Below are 19,203 nucleotides of genomic sequence, written 5' to 3'. Positions count from 1 at the left end.
ATCTGCCTATTGATTGTATAGTTCCTGTTGAATGTGACCAAAGCAATGAGAAGTAACTTGGTCCTCTCACAGAGAGAGGGATCCTTATTGGTGAGCATTTTTTGAGGAACTCAGGTTACATTTCCCTGTTGATCCTGTGATATATATTTTTAAATAAAAGCTCCCATGTAATAAAGATACAGTATTTTTCTATCTATAAGACGCTCCCATGTATAAGACGCCCCCTATTTTTATGAACTTAGATTTCAGAAAATGGGGAAAGATGTATCTGTGTATAAGATCCCCCCAATTTTTGACATTATTTTTAAGAGAAAAAAACCTAGTCTTATACACAGAGAAATATGGCGTGTCACAGGAAAAGCATATCATCTGTGACTACAAGTAATTAACATTTGATATTGTGCTTGCATAAACTTCTGAAATGGGTTTCTAAGTGGGTTTTAAAAAATAATAATAATAATAATAATAATAATAATAATAATAATAATAATAATGCAGTTTTAAGGTTCTTTCATTAATAGTTTTAGAGTGAAAATGTAGCAAGGAAATGCTGCGTTCATGAGCCCCCCCCCCCCACATTGGTAGGTTCTATAAATGTAATTCCCCCCCCCCATGGGTGTTCATATTGACAACATCTTAGTTGATTATCTGTGTACTTCATTCCCATTTCCTATCAGAGGGCATGCTGGCTGGGAGCTGATGGGAGTTGTAGTCCATTACACCTATAGGGCCCCAGGTTGGTGAAGGTTGCTGTGCCCTTCCCTATAATAATTTTTATAAAGTTTTCTATTTTACATTTCAAAATAAACATTTTACAAACTGTAAAATATCCAGTCATTTCCCTTCTTCTCCTTCCATGGTTTTTTTTATATATTATACATTCTGGCGTATTTTAGTATACCATTCAAATAAGTTTTCCACTTTTACGCCCATCAAAAATTATTTACTCTGTTGAATTTATCTCAGCTCTGCCATCATTTTCAGCTGGTTGATATGCCCTCAACTAAGGCCTAAGTACTGAGCATCTGACATGCATTGTCAGGCGCACAAAGGAAGCCACAGTGGGGGGAGAGAGAGAAGGACAAACCAGCTGCTTTCTCTTAGGGGATCTGGTCCCCTTGGCTTAATCCTGCCCAGGGGATGTGACAGCCCTCACCACCATTTTGAAATCCCACTGTTAAGCTTTGAAAGGGTATGAGAGGTTGTTTTACTGGATGCATTCCATGATATGGGAAGAGGAATCTCTCTCTTTTTTAAAGAAACCATGAAGATATCTAATGCAGGAAGATTGGAAATCTAAATGCAATATAAGCTGTTGTATGAGCTTGTAAACCACTTTTATTTTCCTTAGCTGGGCAATGAGGTCACTTTGGCTTGGGGAGTTGTAACCGACAACATCTAGATGGAAGGTCCCCTCAATCACCCTCCCTGTTTTATAGCCTGATGTCATATTCTGACAAACAATAACTATGTTTCTGAAAAGCCTAGATGGCCAATTATAACACCAGTTTCTCTTCCCTTCTTTTCTCGCCCCCCCCCCCCACTTCCCCGGACAGAATCCTGATGTAACAAAAGTGAAACTGATTTCCCGTATGGCGAAGATGGGTCAGCCTATGCTACCTGTCCCCTCCGGCACACTTGCACCCCAGCAGGACTCAGCTGACAAGGAGGTAGAGGTGTGTTAGCTTCAATTCTCAGCTTTTTTTCAGTGGGGTTTGTGTGTGTTGGCTGTTGCTGAAATTCAGGTAGGTTGGCAGGATGACGGTTGACGAACATAGCATGCCTTATACCAAGTGAGACTGCTCATCCACCTAGCTCCCTACTGTCTACACTGACTGGCAGTGAAGGAGGGGAGGGCCCTTTTTTTTACTTAATTACAAACCTACCTGGTTCTACAGGGTTTCAGACAGGGGGCATTCCCTGCCTACCGGGTATCAAACCTGGGGTCTTTTGCATGAAACTGAGAGTCTTGCCCTCCCTAGATCTAGTATTCACCCCAAACTGGTTTTGGATCTGAATCTTAATTTGAGGGAAAGCCTTGTAAGGATCATCAATCATTTTATTTGTATGTCGCCTTTCCCAAGTTAAAACAATGCTCAAAGCGGCTTACAACGTATTAAAAAAAACCCCATTGCTACAAATGTTCTGGCATGCCTCTCTCTCATTAATGTGGGATTTGAAGCCTCCAGGGTCCCTTTCCACTTCCCAGGAGGGTTAATTGTGCATTGTCTTCTTCAGGAGCCGCATGCCATTCAAGAATTTTCAACCTTCTCTCCGAACGACTACCGTCCAATGGCCCCTCCTCAGTGGGCAATGCAAGGTAAAAAGTGTGTTCCCTTGTTGTGCCTTGGTGATGGTCACCAACTAGGGTGGCTTCAAAAGAGGGTTAGGCAAGTTCATGGAGGAGAGGGCTGTCAATGGCCACCAGCACTGTGGCTACGCCCTCCCTCCCTCCATGGCTGGAGGAAAGAATGTTTCTGAATGCCAGTGGCTGGAAACCGCAGGAGGGGAGAGGGCTGTTTGCAAGCTTCCCATGGGGGCACCTGGTTGGCCACTGTGAGAAGAGGGTGCCACACTAGATGGGTCACTGGCCAGATCTGGCAGGGTTCTTCTTGAGTGCAGTGGCTCTACTCAGTAGAATTTAGTTGGACACAACCCAGAAGCCAGCATGATGATTGTGCATGGAAAGCGGAGGAAATCTGGATGTGTGGGGATGGGGGAGCAGCGTCCTTCATTTGCTGTAGATCAGCTTGAGCAGAGTCTGCATCTGTCACTGGCATTGTGTTTAGATGCTTGAATTAATCTGTTTGTGTGCTCACTCTTCTGGGTTCCTTTGGGTGGAAATTGAGACAAACATTTTGATGATGATGATGATGATGATGATGATGATGGACTGCTTGTATTGAGATGGGCAACGCTGATGCCTCTGCTTTCTTCCTAGCTCCTCATCCAGCTGTCTCGGGGCTCCAGGCGCCTGCTGCCCCCCAGCCACACCCACCCCTTCCAAGAACCCCTCAAAACTGTCAGGTAAGGAGTCTTTTGTAGGCAGAGAAAGGTTCTTTCATAGGCTGCCAAGTGAGCCACAGCATCATGCTCTGTTCCCTGGTTTGCTCAAGACGGGGGCATGTGACTAGCAGGCTAGACTAAGTTTCCTCATCCTTTTCTGTCAGTGTCAGGTCTTCATTTGCAAAATAGGGAGGGTGAAGCATAACCATGAAGGTAATAGCCCTTCAGTGCAAATCCCAAAAGCGCTAGATTAAGAGCTAGCAGCATTCATAGCCTTGGGTTGGAGGGAAGCAGTTTGTTACCTCGGCAGTGCTGAGGTAGTTTCCACCAAATCCAGCGGGGATATTCTATATATTGGGTGATCTTTAGAAGAATGTAAGAAGAACCTCTGCTGGATCAGCCCAATGGCCTATCTCACCCAGCATCCTGTTCACCTGGGGGCACCTGTTCTCAGTGGCTACCAGGATGCCCTAGTGCAAAGTGCACAATCAGTGCCTGCGTGCAAGAGCTCTTTCCCCTCCCCCAGTTTCCAGCAACTGGCATTCAGAAGCATTCCTTCTTCCAGCCATTAGCTGTCGAGGCCAGTAGCCCCATGGATCTGCCCAATCCTCTTTTAAAGCTGTCCAAATGGTTGTCCATCATTGCCTTTTGCAGGAGAGGATCCCTTGCAGTCCTTGGCCTTTGGGTCATCTAGCCCTTGAGAGCAGGCTTAAGCAATCCTGCTGTTTTAATGGGGGACCTTTTTGCTGTCTGTTTGGTCAGTGTGACAAGTCACCTGACTCTCCTTTCCCTCCCCCACCTGTGTTCTCAGCCTTATGCAGGGATGCCATATGCTTACCCACAAGTGAGTGCCGCAGTTTCCCAGCTCCAGCCTGTTGGGTTGTGCCCAGCTCCTTTCCAAGGTATGTTCAAACTCTGCACTATGTAGCTTTGGGAGCTGCTTTCAAACATTAATTTTTTAAAAAAAGCAAACCCCTTTATTAAAATTGTTGACAACCCAAAAGTCTGGTAGCAGGCTTGCCATATATGAAGAAAGCAAACAATAAATAATAAGAGAAAGAAATGGTGACTCACCAGTATTAATTAAGACACCCATATTTCCCAAACTGGTATGGATAGTGAATGTTGAGCATCTACCTCTGTAGCTCAGGAAATGAAATCCTACCTGTTGAGCATTAACTCAATGAAAGTTAGTTGTTGACAACCCAAAAGTCTCAGTGAAAGTTAGAAATTCCCCCGTTCAGAGCATCACAGGCTACTGGATCAGGCCAGTGACCCATGTAGTCCAGCATTTTCTTCTTACAATGGCCAACCAGATGCCTGTCGGAAACCCACAAGCAGGATCTGAGCACCTCTCCCTTCCTGTGCTTTTCAGCAGCTGGTATTCAGAAGCATTTATTGCCCCCAATTGTGAAGTCGGAACATGGACATCATGGCTAGTTGCCATCAATAGCCTCCTCCTCCTCCGTGAATTTGTCCAATCCTCTTTTAAAGCCATCCAAGTTGGTGGCCATCACTGCCTCCCGAAGTCTGCACTGTGTGAAGAAGCATTTCCTTTTGCCTTATTCCAGCTGTTTAAAAGCTGGGAATAGGCAGCTAAGTTGCATGAAAGTCCCCCACCCTCGAAGATTCACGGCTGCTTGTTAAGATGCTCAGGGACAACTGTGTTCTTTTCTCCCTGCCCTTTCTTATTGGTGTGACCCCTCTCTTCCCGCCCTGTCCACTTCTACAGTGGTACCTCGGGTTAAGTACTTAATTCGTTCTGGAGGTCCGTTCTTAACCTGAAAATGTTCTTAACCTGAAACACCACTTTAGCTAATGGGGCCTCCCGCTGCTGCCACACTGCTGCTGCACAATTTCTGTTCTCATCCTGAAGCAAAGTTCTTAACCCGAGGTACTATTTCTGGGTTAGCGGAGTCTGTAAGCTGAAGCCTATGTAACCCAAGGTACCACTGCATTTGCTTCTGCTGACAGTCTCATTTTGAAACAAGAATTACAAACACAACCTTGCAAAGTTTTCTTTCCTCTCACAGCAGCTGGAGACCTTGGTTCATTCCTGCTGACAGAGACCCGGCAGCAGAACACAGAGATCCGCCTGGCCGTTGGGAAGGTGGCTGACAAGATGGACCAGCTGTCAGTCAAGGTAATACAGAACTTTCAGGGTAAAGGTAAAGGGGCCCCTGACCATTATGTCCAGTCGTGACTGACTCTGGGCTCATCTCGCTTTATTGGCTGAGGGAGCTTCGGGGTCATGTGGCCAGCATGACTAAGCCGCTTCTGGTGAACCAGAGCAGTGCACGGAAACGCTGTTTACCTTCCCGCCGGAGCGGTACCTATTTATCTACTTGCACTTTGACATGCTTTCGAACTGCTAGGTTGGCAGGAGCAGTCACCGAGCAACGGGAGCTCACCCCGTCATGGGGATTTGATCCGCCGGCCTTCTGATCAGCAAACCCTAGGCTCTGTGGTTTTAACCCACAGCGCCAGCCATTGGTTTTGTATTGTTGATTATTTTATTTCATTAAAAAACTCAAAGCACTTTACAAAAAGAATAAAACAATAGAATTATTAGTAAAAACAATTAAAATATTCAAAAAATTAAAACCAGCGATAAACTAGAAACCTATCAGCATTCTAGAGATCTAAAGAAGCATGTGCCAAAAAGGGTACAGGCAGTTCCCCATTTACACGGGGTTTGCGTTCTGAGGCACTGTGCATGTCAGCCTGCCCCGCACCCCTGAGGGCCAAAACTGGTGCGCCCACAGATGGGGAGTTGCCTGTACAGTGAAGGTGCCTGCCTGATATTGATCGTTGTTCAACTGTTTTAAGGCTTTTAAACAACTTTGGGTTTTTATGTTCATTGTATAATACATATATCAGGCAGTATATACATTTTCTGAAATAATAAATCAATCTACCTTCAGGTTTTGCTTCTATTTCATAGTGTTGGAGAACTGTATCTAGCTGCTTTCATAGTAGGCTTGTGAATTGTCTTTTTAATCTCTTATTGGGGGGGGGGAGGTTTGGGACTAGGGAAGTTGCTTCAGCTAGGTGATGGAGCACCTCTTTGCATGCAGAAGGTTCCATGTTAGCTCCCTAATGTCTCTAGGTAGGACTGGGCAACTCCCCAGTCCGAAAACCCAGGGAAATGCTGCCCGCCAGTGTTGACAGCACTGAGCTAGATGGACCCAGTGGTCTGATACCGAGCCAGGTTTCTGTGCTCCCAGCAGTTTCTCTCCTTGGCAAACAAGTGAGCAGCTCAAAGGGCCCAGGCCTGATCTGGCTTCTTCTCTCCCGTGTGCTGATGCTTCAAGCTGCATCTCCTTTTTGTTTTTCCTTTCTCTCCCCACACCCCTTGCAGCTGGAGGAACTACGGAAGCAAAACTCTGGCCCCGGTTTGCTGCCAGGCATCTCTTCTGTTACCATGGAAACCTCTATGATCATGAGTAACATCCAGCGTATCCTGCAGGTAAAGAGCCTGTCTACTTGAGAGCATGAAGACTAGAACACCTTGCTTTTACCTTCAGGTGAAGGGTCACAGCTAAGTGGCAGAGCATGTGATTCGCAGGCAACAGGTCCTGGGTACAGTCCCCAATGGTGTCTCCTGGCAGGGCTGAGAGACCCTGTGCCTGAAACCCTGGAGGAGACGCTGCCAGTCAGTGGGGAGCCTTGGGCACAAATGCTGCCCTGTCCTTCCCTGTTCCTGCTCTGCACCTTCCTTGAGTTCTTTTGGCCAGGTGGAAGTGTCTTTGTTGCTAGCCTGGATGTGGAGCAATTGGTGTAGAGACTTCTTGTCTCCTGTATTATAGCCACATCTGTTGCTCCACCCACTTTTGTCCCTAGCCCCGCCCACACCTGGACAGTTGATCCAGAGGCAAGGCAGCCTTTGGACTGGCAGAGGTTCTTTGCCCCTGTTGTAGGCTGCACTGAGCTAGATACACGCAACTATCTGGCTTGAGCTAAGGGAGCTTCCTCTGTTCCAGTTCCTCTAAGGCTGCACTAGCAATTGGGCTTTTAGTATTGCAGCTCCAGACATCCAGAAATCAGACCAGGGCCTAGTGTGATGCTGTTCAGATGCCTCTTGAAAGCATGCTTGCTTTGGAGGGCTTTCCATCCTGAGATGTCACTTATGAAGATCAAGTTTTATACCTGCTGAAATGGTGTTGTTTTTTAAAGTTGAGTAGAATAGATGGGCTTATTGTATCAGAGTTCGTGAAACTGATTTTATTCATTCTCAGAGCTTGGATTTCTGTGTTGTATTTTGCTTTTACCATGTATCTTGCTTCCATGGCTTCATGCAGTACAGCTGTCTCGCAATTTGCTTACTAAATAACGTTTACCTAGGAGGCTTGCAAAAGGGGAGCAGCTCCAAACTGCCCATGTTCTGTCCATGGCCATGGCGGAAGACCACAACGATTTCTCTCCTCAAATCTGGGTCCCCGAGAGAGGTTGGGGAAGAGATTGTGGCTGGAGATTGTGAGAGCTGTAGAGGCCAGGACTGGCTCTGACGCATTCCGTTTTGCTCTTTGTGCCACAGGAAAATGAGAGGTTGAAACAGGAGATCGTTGAGAAGAGCAGCCGCATTGAGGAGCAGAACAAGAAGATTGGTGAACTGATTGACCGCAACCAACGGTGAGGGAGACTCTTGCTCACTTTTAATGCTCTATGAGAAACAGCTGGTATTTGTGGCTGAAGCCTAAAGCTCAGGTGGCCTGGCTCAATCCCCAGGCACCTCAAGGCTGCTGTCAGTCAAAGTGGACAGTACTGGGCTGGATGGACAAATAGAGGAATACAGGAATATAGCCAGTGTGGGGTAGCAATTAAAAGGGTCGTCAGACGTCCGGGTTGGCGCTTCTGGTTAATGGCGGATTTCCTCCGTCTCCGAGGAATCCGCTCCTTGAGAACAAGGGTCTGACCGCCACGGCGAGGCGGAGACCCGCAAAAAACCACAGACAGAAGAAGACCGTGGGCTTGGGATTCGGCATGTACCTTTTGTGCCTCCCCTACTCGCGGGAAGACCCGGTTTCGGGGCTCCGGAGCGACGTGGGGTGAGCGGCATGGTACATCGAATCAGCCGCTACTTCCAAGGAGTGAAGCCGCATTGCTGTTGCCAGAAAGCGCCGACTTTTCCTGTGGACATTTGGACTTTAAGTAAATATTCGTAAGTAAATAGAAAATTGGACTATTAAACATTTTAATCTGGAATTTGAACGTGAAGGTCTAAACAGGAAGTCCGCCTTCCGTTTTGTAAAAAGATCAAAGCAAAGCTGTCGTAAGCTAAAGCCTGGGAAAGTATTTTGCAAAGTATTAATTTTCACCATTTAAGATATTGAACACCCCCTCGGAAGCAGGGGAGGGGGGGGGACTTCTTTGTGGATGATTTAAACCTGCAGGAGAGTGAGGAAGACGACTTAATCTACCACTATCTCGAGCCTGGGATCGGACTGTCAAAAAGCTTTATGATTTGGAAAAACAACAATGGGGAATGGAACACATCTTGATGGACGGTTGAATTGAGATATATATCTTTTCGTATTGATTTCGTGATACTTAAAAAGAAGAAGAGCTGAATTGTAATTTTGTTACTGGTTTCTGACTTGAAAATAACAAAAAAATAGAAACTGTTGCCGATAGAGGGAGCTTCAGAAACTGTTGCACTGTGACATGTGTGAGGTGGAAATTTCCACCAAAGGAAAGAGGCTGAGAAATAAGTGGCCTTGAGGAGGGTTAAGATAATACTGGAAAAACAAGAAGCTCTAGGGAACATGTCTGATAAAATAAATGCTCTGTTGGAGCAAATGTTTGAAATGACAGACTTGATGATAAAGAAAGTGGACACTCTTGAACAGAGTGTTTCCAACTTGAAACAGAATGCACTTGTCTTGGAACAGAAAGTGAGTAATTCAACAGGTACTGTTCGGGATGTGGAACCAACTTCGAAATGGCAAGCATTGGAGAAGAAGATGAAACAACAAAAACAAACTGTTTTGGATTTGCAAGATGAAACTCAAGTGGAGGCCCTGGCCCCAGTGAACCAAATTGATGGATACAAATTGAAGTTTGAGGTTATGGACTTTGAAAACAAGAATTGGAGAGGCAGTGCCCCACTTGGATTGAATAAGGCAAGATGGATGGACTTTTTGTTGGAGCGAGGCACTGCAGGAAAGCTTGGAAAAGTGGAGTTCTGTAACCTCAAAGGGACTGTGGAGTATGCCTTGGAATACCTCTTGGATTACAATTTTGAACATGGAGTATGGGCAAATATGTTGAAATGGAATAAAGGAGCTGTTGAGAAGAAAGCCCTTTGGGATTTAATTTTAGGCACTGAAATAAATCTGCAAACAGAACAGGGAGAGGAGTTAAGAGCCTCGGACATAAGAGCACCAGGTTAATCAATTTAATGGAACTGTCAGAAAAGACTGATAAAATTGGCTGAAAAGACTGATAAAATCCGAAACCATGGAGAAGAGAATTTTCTAAAACAGCATTTAGTATAATATTGTATAATTAAGGAATGTTGGGAGATGATGGATTGAAATTATATGACTTTAGTGGAAATATGATAAGGACCTGAGATTTTAGGATTTAAGGGTATAAGATTTAAGGTTTTTTTCTTTTTCTCTCTTCTTATTAGATTGGAGTATAGACAATTTTTTAGATGTTTATGGGAGGATAAGGTACAAATGGATTAAGATAAATAAGTGAGCAAGCAGTGAAGGATGGAAAGAATTTGCAGACTTAATTAATAACTGGAATACAAAAAGGGAGGTGGGAGGAGGCCGAGGAAATAAGTTATTGAAGGATGGAATTGTGAAAAATGGAAGTGGTTCCCCCCCCTTTTTTTTTAAATGTTTTTGTTTTTTTTTCTTCTGCATGGGGGGTGGAGGGGTGGTTTCTTATGTATTTTTTAATTTTTCTCTATTCTTGTTTGTTTTCTTTATTTTTACAGTATTTTGTCTTTTTCAATTCTTTTCTGTATTTGTTAAAATTGGAATAATTTTTTTTTTTTTTAAAGCAATTAAGAGGGTCGGTCAGAGTAAGATCTGGGAGACCAGGGTTCCAATCTGATATAAAGGTAAAAACTCTCCTAGGGTGGCTTTTGAAAAGTGAGCTCTACATATGATACTGCCTTGATTTATTTATTTTTTACATGAGAGGGTGGAAAGTATCAAATCATGCAAACATTCACGTGTGTAAAAAAACAAATCTCCCCCAGCTATGTGGAGCAAAGCAACCTGTTATCTGAGCAGAGCAACAGCTCACTGCAGAGGACCATGGAGCACACCCAGGCAAGGGTCCTACATGCTGAACAGGAGAAGGTAAGCCCTGGCAGTGTGACAGCCACAACAGGAAGGCCAAGTGACTGAGGCTGTGGGGAGGGCAAGTGCTACCCCAGGATCCCGTCCTTGAGTTCACAATCGCTAGTGCAGGTCACTATTCCCCTTTGCTTGCAGGCCAGAAATAAGTTACATTTCTGAGCAGCAGCAATAACAAAATACAGTGCTACCTTGGGTTACATACACTTCAAGTTACACGCGCTTCAGGTTACAGACTCTGCTAACCCAGAAGTATTACCTCGGGTTAAGAACACAGGATGAGAACACAAATCGTGCAGTAGCGGCGCGGCGGCAGCAGCAGGAGGAGCCATTAGCTAAAGTGGTTCTTCAGGTTAAGAACAGTTTTAGTTTAAGAGCAGACCTCATGAACAAATTAAGTACTTAACCCGAGGTACCACTGTAGAAGAAACGACTGTCTAGGTATACATGCATGTACAGTGGTGCCTCGCAAGACGAAATTAATTCGTTCTGCGAGTCTTTTCGTCTAGCGGTTTTTTCATCTTGCAAAGCAACCCTATTAGCGGCTTAGCGCTATTAGCGGTTTAGCGGCTTAGAAAAAGGGGGGGGCGAAAAAAAATCTCAAGACTCGCAAGACATTTTCGTCTTGCGAAGCAAGCCCATAGGGAAATTCGTCCTGCGAAGCGCATCGAAAAACGGAAAACCCTTTCGTCTAGCGGGTTTTCCGTCTTGCGAGGCATTCGTCTTGCGGGGCACCACTGTACAGGTAAAAGGTTCATAAGCTTCAGGTAATCCTTTGAAAAGCACCTCAGGTTGAATATGAGAAAACAACTGAATGTCCCTTTAAAATCTAACACAGTGACTAAAAAAAAATGCACTACATTGGTCTACAGTAAGATCTCATTGGCTTCATTCACATGCCATGCTAAACTGTCGGTTGGCATGACGTGAGCAAGCACAGTGAACGTCCCCCCACCTCCTCCTATGCAGCCAAGAAGAAGGGTGTGAGAGTTTTCACTTCTAGGTAACTGCTGCTTCCTCTGTTGTCTGGTTTGAGAACAGCCATTAATGTTAAGCAGAATTAGTTTCTGAAGTTAGCTTGTAGAAACAAACATTTGAAGTTGGTGTGTTTGATATTACCTATAGTTGATGTTAGCTGCAGCTCGTTGTCCCAGGCAACACAGCAAACCATGGCTAGGCATAAGTGTCAGGGGAGAGCATGCAAGTCCAGGTTTGCTGTGGCCTGTTCTTGCTTGGGCATCAGTGTGCAAACCCTGCCATTAAGGGATCTTCCATGCATCTCACCCTGAGGCCACTGGGATTTTGAGTGATATAATCAGCCCTTGGACCACAGAATAAGCAGAGTGCTCTTAACCCAGAATGCCATTGCCTCTTTTGATAAAACTTTCTCCCCTCTTGCTGTTCTTGCTTCTGGTGGTGTTAACTCTCCTCTCCTTGTCGCCACTTTTCTCTCTAGCACATGCCGCCACTGGATCAGGGGTGGGACCAGGTGAGGCATTGTCCTTGGGTGTCCTGATTACCTGAGCACTTCCTAAGTCCCTTCATACTTTCCAGGTCACCATTTCATACTTTTAGCAGGCAAAAACCCCACGCCTTCTGCAGGTGTCTCTCGTTGCGAAGCCTCTTTGTGCTTTGGCATCCCAGCTTCAGTGACAATGGGTTTTCCTAAATCAGGGGTGGGGGGACTCCAGGCCCCTGGACCAAAGGCCACCTTCTGGGCCTATGTGTCTGGCCCTCAAAGCTCCTTCCAAGCCACGCACCCTCACCAGTCCTACATTGCACCCTCCTTGAGTGCTTTTGCCTGGCTGGATCAGGCCCAAAGCCCGTCTTATTCTCATAACCAGATGTCCCGAAAGGGAATCCTACAAGCAGGATCTGTGCTCACCCCACCTGCAATTCCCAGGAACAGCATGCTGCCTCCAACGGTGGAGGCATTTCCTGCTCCATTGCTAAAGCCATCCAACTTGGTGGCCTTCATTCCATCTTGTGGGAGAGAGCTCTGCTGTGTGAAGATGTCCTTTCTTTTGTCTGTCGTGAATTTTCTGGGGAAATCTTTTCTGCTCTCCATTTTATGCACCTTTGTCATGCATGCTTTCTCCTGAACTAATTAAAAAACCCAAGGCTTCTGCCTCCCCCTGCTCCTCATAGCCTTGCCAGTAGACCAGTTCTGCAGGGTGTTTCCTGGGAGACTCATTCTTAGCATTTGGGAGCCTCCAAAAGCACAGCTCTTGCATCCTCCCAGGAAAGGTCTTGTGGGCACTCCTTCCCCATATGTTCTCCTGTCTCTTCTGCTCTTTTGCGTTGCAGGTCAGGGTCACCAAGGAGCTAGCGGAAGCCACGGCGCAGATCTCCCAGCTCCAGCTGGAGCTGACCCGTCATCAGAAGCAGGAGATAGATCTCCACTCCCAACTGAATGAAGCCCTGACAGAGTCAGAGAGGCAGAAAGCCCAGGTCAACCTACTGCATGCACAGCTGGCAGGTAAGGGAAGCTGAGAGGAGGCGCTGAAACGGCAGAAGAGCACGATCCAAGCACGTGCAGGGTAGTTTTATCATCCTAGGAAATTCTTTAGCTTGCTGGTAGGGAGCCTGTGGCCCTCCAAGTATTACTGGCCTTCACTTCTTATGAGCCCCAGCAAGCGTAGCCAGGGATGATGGGCGTTGGAGTCCAGCAACCTCTGGAGGTCCTGCTCCTTAGGGCCTCCTGCAGTGTAGCTGTTAAAGACTCAGACACAGTGTCTCCAAAAAGACTCTTGACTTTAATTCCATCTGTTTAAAAAAGGCAAGCTTCTGATCTCTACAAACTTGATTGATTGTATTTCTATGCTGTTTTTGTTGAAATGAATCTCCAGCTTACAAACAATAAGTAACATTAACATAATAGAAAATGGGTTTGTGCAGATTCTGCACCTTCCTTGCCCTGTATGCAAGAGCAGAGCAGTGTAAGAGTGAGAAGGAACATGTGATATGTCTATAAATGCCATGATCATCACAATTATAACAAATAAAGGCTTGACATATCTCGCATTGCATGTCATTAGTTATCTCATGAAATAAATGAACTTTTCCATGATATTCTAATTTTTCAAGTTTCACCAGTATGTCTTTAAAGTTACACGGAGGCCCCATCCACACTATACAGCGTTATCATGCCACTGCAGTCAGTCATGGCTTTCTCCCAAGGAATCCTGGGAAGTGTGGTTTGTTCCAGCTGCCAATAGTTGTGTTGAAGTGGAGAGCCCTGCTTAAGTGGCCATTTCCAGCATAGTTTAACAGCCTGGGAATTGTAGCTGGGGGTGGTGGCAGACCGGGGGTACTTAGGCTTAGCTACAGCAGTGGATGGAAACAGGGACATGCATTGTGGCACAGGCTTCATCTGTCACTGGCTCTGTGCCCCACATCCACAGAACTTCAGAAATCGTCTGACGACATGAAAAGCAGATACCAGGAAGAGAAGCTGAGTGGGAAGAAGTTGGATGAGAAGGTGACAGCCCTGGAAGAGGAGCTGGCTGATATCCGCATTAAGAAGGAGAATCTGGAGAAGGTAGTGCCCAGGGGTGGCAAAAGTCATCACCCGAGGCCAGAAGTGGCTCCCTGGAAAACTCTCTCTGACCCCTAGGATTCTCCCAGTGCCACACCCCTCTCCTTCCACCCCAGCTTTGCACCCTTGACTGTTCTTTGCCTCCCTGGAAGATGATGATGATGATAATAATGATGATGATAATGATGATGATGAAATAATTTATACCCCGCCCATCTGGCTGGGCTTCTTTCATTCTTAAATGGAGGATTGAAAGGGACAGTGGGGAAATTAACATATGTTGCTCCACCTACTTTTACTCTTGGCAGGCGTTCCCCAAGAGGTCAGTCGGTGGAGTCTAGTCTATTAGGCAAACAGGGCACTGCCCTCACCCAGCCACCACTTCCTTGCCTTCTTCCTTACAGCCAATCAGGATGTGGCTCTGCCTGTCATTGGGCTCCTTGCCTTCTGCCCCACCCACCTCAATGGGCAGGAGCCACCTGTCCTTGGAACACCTCTGCTCACTCTGCTGGGTTCTCATGTCTGCCATAGGCCTCTCTGCTTACTGTTTATTACAAGGGCTCCTGAACTGTGGTCTGCGGAACGCCACTTAGTCAATGCTGGTTTTCTTCTAGCTTTCCCTGCTTAAAACCACAAGAACAGCCAGAGCCTGTGAAAGGCAATGTCGGTGGGGCTCCCTTAAAATGTCTTGATGGAGGGTTTGTGGTTCTAACGTGTCCCACAGGCTTGTTATACATCTGTGCTGTGAGCCAGTGTGATGCTGTGTAGTAATGCAGAGACTGAACTGCTTGATGCAAATATATAGAGAGCTTAGCATTAGCTGAAAAAGCAACTCATAAATTACATGTTGTCAAAGGCTAGAGGACCCTGAAAAATTCAGTGCAGGCAGCTGGGTGGGAGTTTACCTTGTATACAATCTGTAGAGAGAGACACTGGACTCCCTGTCCATAGTACAGTGTGAAATGTGGCTTGCCTAATTGGTCCCAAACTTTTGGAAGGGCACCAGGTTGGCAGAGGCAACAGCAGTTAACAACAGTTTAAAACAGTTTACAGTCTCACAAATAAGGTATCTCCTAAAAATACACACAGATGTGTTCCTCTCTCTGTAACAAACCCTGAAGTGCTCATGAAATAAGAAGTGTTAAGGAAAGTGGCGGGGGACAAGCAGTAGAGAGAAATCTTAGTCACATTCAGCAAAAGCAATGGCAATCCACACTTCTGTAACTTCAATCAGGAGGTGTTACCTGTTAATCTGAACAGCACTATGCAATGTCATCCATCTCTTGACACGTGGATGCTATCCAGATAATGTATGTTCGTTGTAAAATAAATGAATAAATGAAATCATCACCACATTTGGCTGTCTTGAAAGCCCACTGTCCTTGCTGGTGTTGCTTCCCTGCCTTCTGATTCTTTGGCATCATTCTGCCCCAGGTGAAGAAGATCATGAACGAGGTCTTCCAGTCCCTGCGGGGCCAGTTCAACTTGGAGGAGTCCTATACCGGCCAGGAGGTCCTGGGTATCGTCCTGAACACCATCAAGGTACAGCCCAGGGCAGATGGATCCTGACACCTGAATAAGATGCAGATTGAGTGAACTGGTCTATCATTTCTCTTCCTTTTTGTATGGTTCCAAATGTCATGGGTTTGGGTGCCAGACTTTTGGGTGCAAGATGCCCATAACTACTGGGTTTAGTAAGTGTTAGAATTTAATCACTGCTTGGAGAGTGAAACTGAAAGTCAGGCGCTTAACAGCAGGACTCAGCTTCCTGTGTTGAGGAGATCGCTTGAAAGGTGGGCCATTAGAGAACTAATAATGAAGATGATGATAATAATAATAATTTTATTTATACCCAGCCACTCTGGCTTCCAACACATATATAAAACATAGTCAAACATTAAACATCTTTAAAAAATTGAACACTTCACCAATTTGCAGTGGCCATGCTAACCTCTTTATCAATCCAATTTTAGTATACAGTATGTGCTGCAGACAGAGAGATGGGCCATCAGCAAGACAGACACTCTACCAGCCAGCAGATGGGTGAAGCCCCACCCAGAGCTTTGAGATAGTGAGTTTAAAGAGAGTGCCAAAGTTTTGGTTAGGAGGAAGTTTTAGGATTTCAGTTGGTTATGGTGAGATCAAAAGAAAAAAGGCTTTCAGTCTGTTAAATGCAGGTGTAAATAAACTATATATCATTATGACACCACAGTCTACACTGTGCCTCATTTCCAAAGGAAACACAGACTAAGTGCCTAGACCCCTGCAGTCTTGCACCGATCAGAGATTGGGGCGGCATTTAGCCCCATATTACTAATCATGGGAGCAGCAAAGAGGGTGAAGCCCAGCTCTCTAGAAATAACAGGTTGTGTCTAAGGTACTACAAAGTGAAAGTCACTTAGCTGTGCCTGTTTGGCTGAGTAGGGATTCAAACCCTGGTCTCCTGAGTCCTGGTTAGAGACCAACCATTACACAGTACTTTCATCAGGGGCTGCGGTCTTTTTTTGTGGCAAATAATCCCCCCTCCCCTCTGCTTGTTCCAGACAACAACTCTGCAGCTGCTGGAGAGTCAGGAGGAGCAAAGGGGGAGCAGCAGCACTGAGGAGGAAGGACCTGCGGAAAGGAAGCAGCCAAGTGCCGCACCCCTTTATGAGGATCCCCACAGCAACTCTCTCCGAGAACCAGCACCAGTGGCACCCCCTGCTCCTTTGGCTAATCTGAATGAAAGCTCAAGCAGTCCGCCATTCATCGCTCTCGAAGGAGCCCAAGACAGTCTGCTTTTTGCAGCTCCTGAGGCTCATTCTTCGGAAGCACCGGTTGAACAAACTCGTGCAGCCTCTGCTCAAACTGCAAGGCTGCCTCTCAGGCTCTCCGCCAGTATTGAGGAGGAGAGGCCAAGCACTCAGGGTGAAATGGACACAATAGACACCGCCATTCTGGCACCTCCAAATCCAGCGGCGGATGAGACGGCACCTGCAATGGAGGGGCCCACAAGGGATCCAGAGGGCAAGGAGGAGAGTGGGGCAAGTCAGCACACCACTGGCCCCACCTCTCAAGCTGCTCTAGCCAACAAGCAGCAGGACTTGGCTGGAGCATCACAGCCAAGACCAGCGTCCAGCCCCATGGAAGCGGATTCCAGGTTTGTGCCAGGGCGGGAGGGGACGGGAACTGTACCCATTATGAGTCTCTTGCCTTTCTGTGCCTTCCCCCCACCCCCTAATAGCATGGGGTTCAAGGCACAAAGGAAGAGCCTGACTCCCCCTTGTTGGGTGATAACGCCAAGGCCTGTTGCCTCCCCCCAACTTCAGCGTCGCCCGGGATTCATTCCTCGGGTCTCCCGTCACACTGATGTGGCCCATATCCGGGGACATGAGCACACAATGAGCAGAATTCAAAACAGAAGCTCAGCCTTGAGTGTTGTTGTTGTTTAGTCGTTCAGTCGTGTCCGACTCTTCGTGACCCCATGGACCAGAGCACGCCAGGCACTCCTGTCTTCCACTGCCACCCGCAGTTTGGTCAGGTTCATGTTTGTAGCTTCGAGAACACTGTCTAACCATCTCATCCTCTGTTGTCCCCTTCTCCTTATGCCCTCCATCTTTCCCAACATCAGGGTCTTTTCCAGTGAGTCTTCTCTTCTCATGAGGTGGGCAAAGTATTGGAGCCTCAGCTTCACGATCTGTCCTTCCAGTGAGCACTCAGGGCTGATTTCCTTAAGAATGGATGCGTTTGATCTTCTTGCAGTCCATGGGACTCTCAAGAGTTTCCTCCAGCACCATAATTCAAAAGCGTCAATTCTTCGGCGATCAGCCTTCTTTATGGTCCAGCTCTCACTTCCATACATCACTACTGGGAAAACCATAGCTTTTACTATACGGACCTTTGTTGGCAAGGTGATGTCTCTACTTTTTAAAATGCTGTCTAGGTTTGTCATTGCTTTCCTCCCAAGAAGCAGGTGTCTCTTAATTTCGTGGCTGCTGTCACCATCTGCAGTGATCATGGAGCCCAAGAAAGTAAAATCTCTCACTGCCTCCATTTCCTCCCCTTCTATTTGCCAGGAGGTGATGGGACCAGTGGCCATGATCTTTGTTTTTTTGATGTTGAGCTTCAGACCATATTTTGCGCTCTCCTCTTTCACCCTCAATAAAAGGTTCTTTAATTCCTCCTCACTTTCTGCCATCAAGGTTGTGTCATCTGCATATCTGAGGTTGTTGATATTTCTTCCAGCAATCTTAATTCCGGCTAGGGATTCATCCAGCCCAGCCTTTCGCATGATGAATTCTGCATATAAGTTAAATAAGCAGGGAGACAAAATACATCCTTGTCGTACTCCTTTCCCATTCCTCCAGCCTTGAGTAGTAACATCTAAACCCAATTTATTGCAAATTAAATCAAACGTAACAGAACAAAGAAAATATGGCTCCTCTCTCTGTCTTTCTTCCTCGGAGAGAGAGCTGCAAAAAACAAAAGCTATACAGAGCGGAAACAGCATATCTCAACTTCCTCTCACAAGACTCCCACAATCAGTGCTGGAATGTAAACAGACATGTGACATGTAACAATCCCACACACATCTGCAGTACAGGAGGAATGGAATTCTCAACACCCCTCTGCTCCATTCATTGACATCAGTGCTAGCACTCCCCCACTCCCTCATTTAACCCCCACATCAACCCTATAAGGTAGGCACTACCCAATGAGCTTCAGGACTGAGTAGAGATTTGAACTCTGGTCTCCCAGGGTTCTGGTCCGTTAGCCACTGCATCACTCCCACTCTCCTTTTCCTTCTGTCTTTTTCTCTTGCAGTCTTCTTGAGGACAAGGGTGGTTTCTTCAAAGTTGCCACTCCCAAGCCATCTGCACTGGGAACTCTGTTGGTAGAAGATGACGACGACGAGGAAGAGGTGGTAAGAGCTTTGAGGGGGTTCAGTGGTGTATGGTGCCATTTGGGACGACTTAAGGTGGAAGGCATAGGTAAAGGTAAAAGGACCCCTGACCGTTAGGTCCAGTCGTGGCCGACTCTGGGGTTGCGGCACTCATCTCACTTCATTGGCTGAGGGAGCCGGCGTACAGCTTCCGGGTCATGTGGCCAGCATGACTAAGCCGCTTCTGGCAAACCAGAGCAGCGCACGGAACGCCGTTTACCTTCCTGCCAGAGCGGTACCTATTTATCTACTTGCATTTTGACATGCTTTCAAACTGCTCGGTTGGCAGGAGCAGGGACAGAGCAACGGGAGCTCACCGCGTGGTGGGGATTCGTACCACCAACCTTCTGATTGGCAAGCCCTAGGCTCTGTGGTTTAGCCCACAGCGCCACCAATAGACGCCCTCAATAGGTGTTTAATAA

The 19,203-nt window shown here is 46.5% G+C and overlaps 2 protein-coding genes across 2 annotated transcripts in view; one reads left to right on the top strand and one right to left on the bottom strand.

Moving 5' to 3' along the window:
• The window catches only part of SLC31A1 (solute carrier family 31 member 1), a 65,206-nt gene that overhangs the window by 39,657 nt on the left and 6,346 nt on the right, over nt 1-19,203 (bottom strand). The window lies entirely within an intron of this gene.
• Nucleotides 1-19,203, top strand: part of LOC310669938 (FK506-binding protein 15-like) — a 35,140-nt gene that overhangs the window by 15,074 nt on the left and 863 nt on the right. The window contains exons 12-26 of the mRNA XM_083424402.1: nt 1,557-1,676; nt 2,239-2,320; nt 2,942-3,027; nt 3,818-3,908; nt 5,040-5,149; nt 6,368-6,475; nt 7,544-7,638; nt 10,223-10,325; nt 11,779-11,811; nt 12,630-12,801; nt 13,727-13,937; nt 14,475-14,523; nt 15,295-15,402; nt 16,404-16,999; nt 18,664-18,763. Coding sequence (XP_083280528.1) covers nt 1,557-1,676; nt 2,239-2,320; nt 2,942-3,027; nt 3,818-3,908; nt 5,040-5,149; nt 6,368-6,475; nt 7,544-7,638; nt 10,223-10,325; nt 11,779-11,811; nt 12,630-12,801; nt 13,727-13,937; nt 14,475-14,523; nt 15,295-15,402; nt 16,404-16,999; nt 18,664-18,763 — 2,064 coding nt within the window. The remainder of the gene's footprint in view (nt 1-1,556; nt 1,677-2,238; nt 2,321-2,941; nt 3,028-3,817; nt 3,909-5,039; nt 5,150-6,367; nt 6,476-7,543; nt 7,639-10,222; nt 10,326-11,778; nt 11,812-12,629; nt 12,802-13,726; nt 13,938-14,474; nt 14,524-15,294; nt 15,403-16,403; nt 17,000-18,663; nt 18,764-19,203) is intronic.

Source organism: Podarcis tiliguerta, assembly GCF_965153285.1.
Source record: "Podarcis tiliguerta genome assembly, chromosome: Z".
NCBI classification, from domain to species: domain Eukaryota; kingdom Metazoa; phylum Chordata; class Lepidosauria; order Squamata; family Lacertidae; genus Podarcis; species Podarcis tiliguerta.
This window is presented reverse-complemented; position numbering and strand designations above follow the sequence as displayed.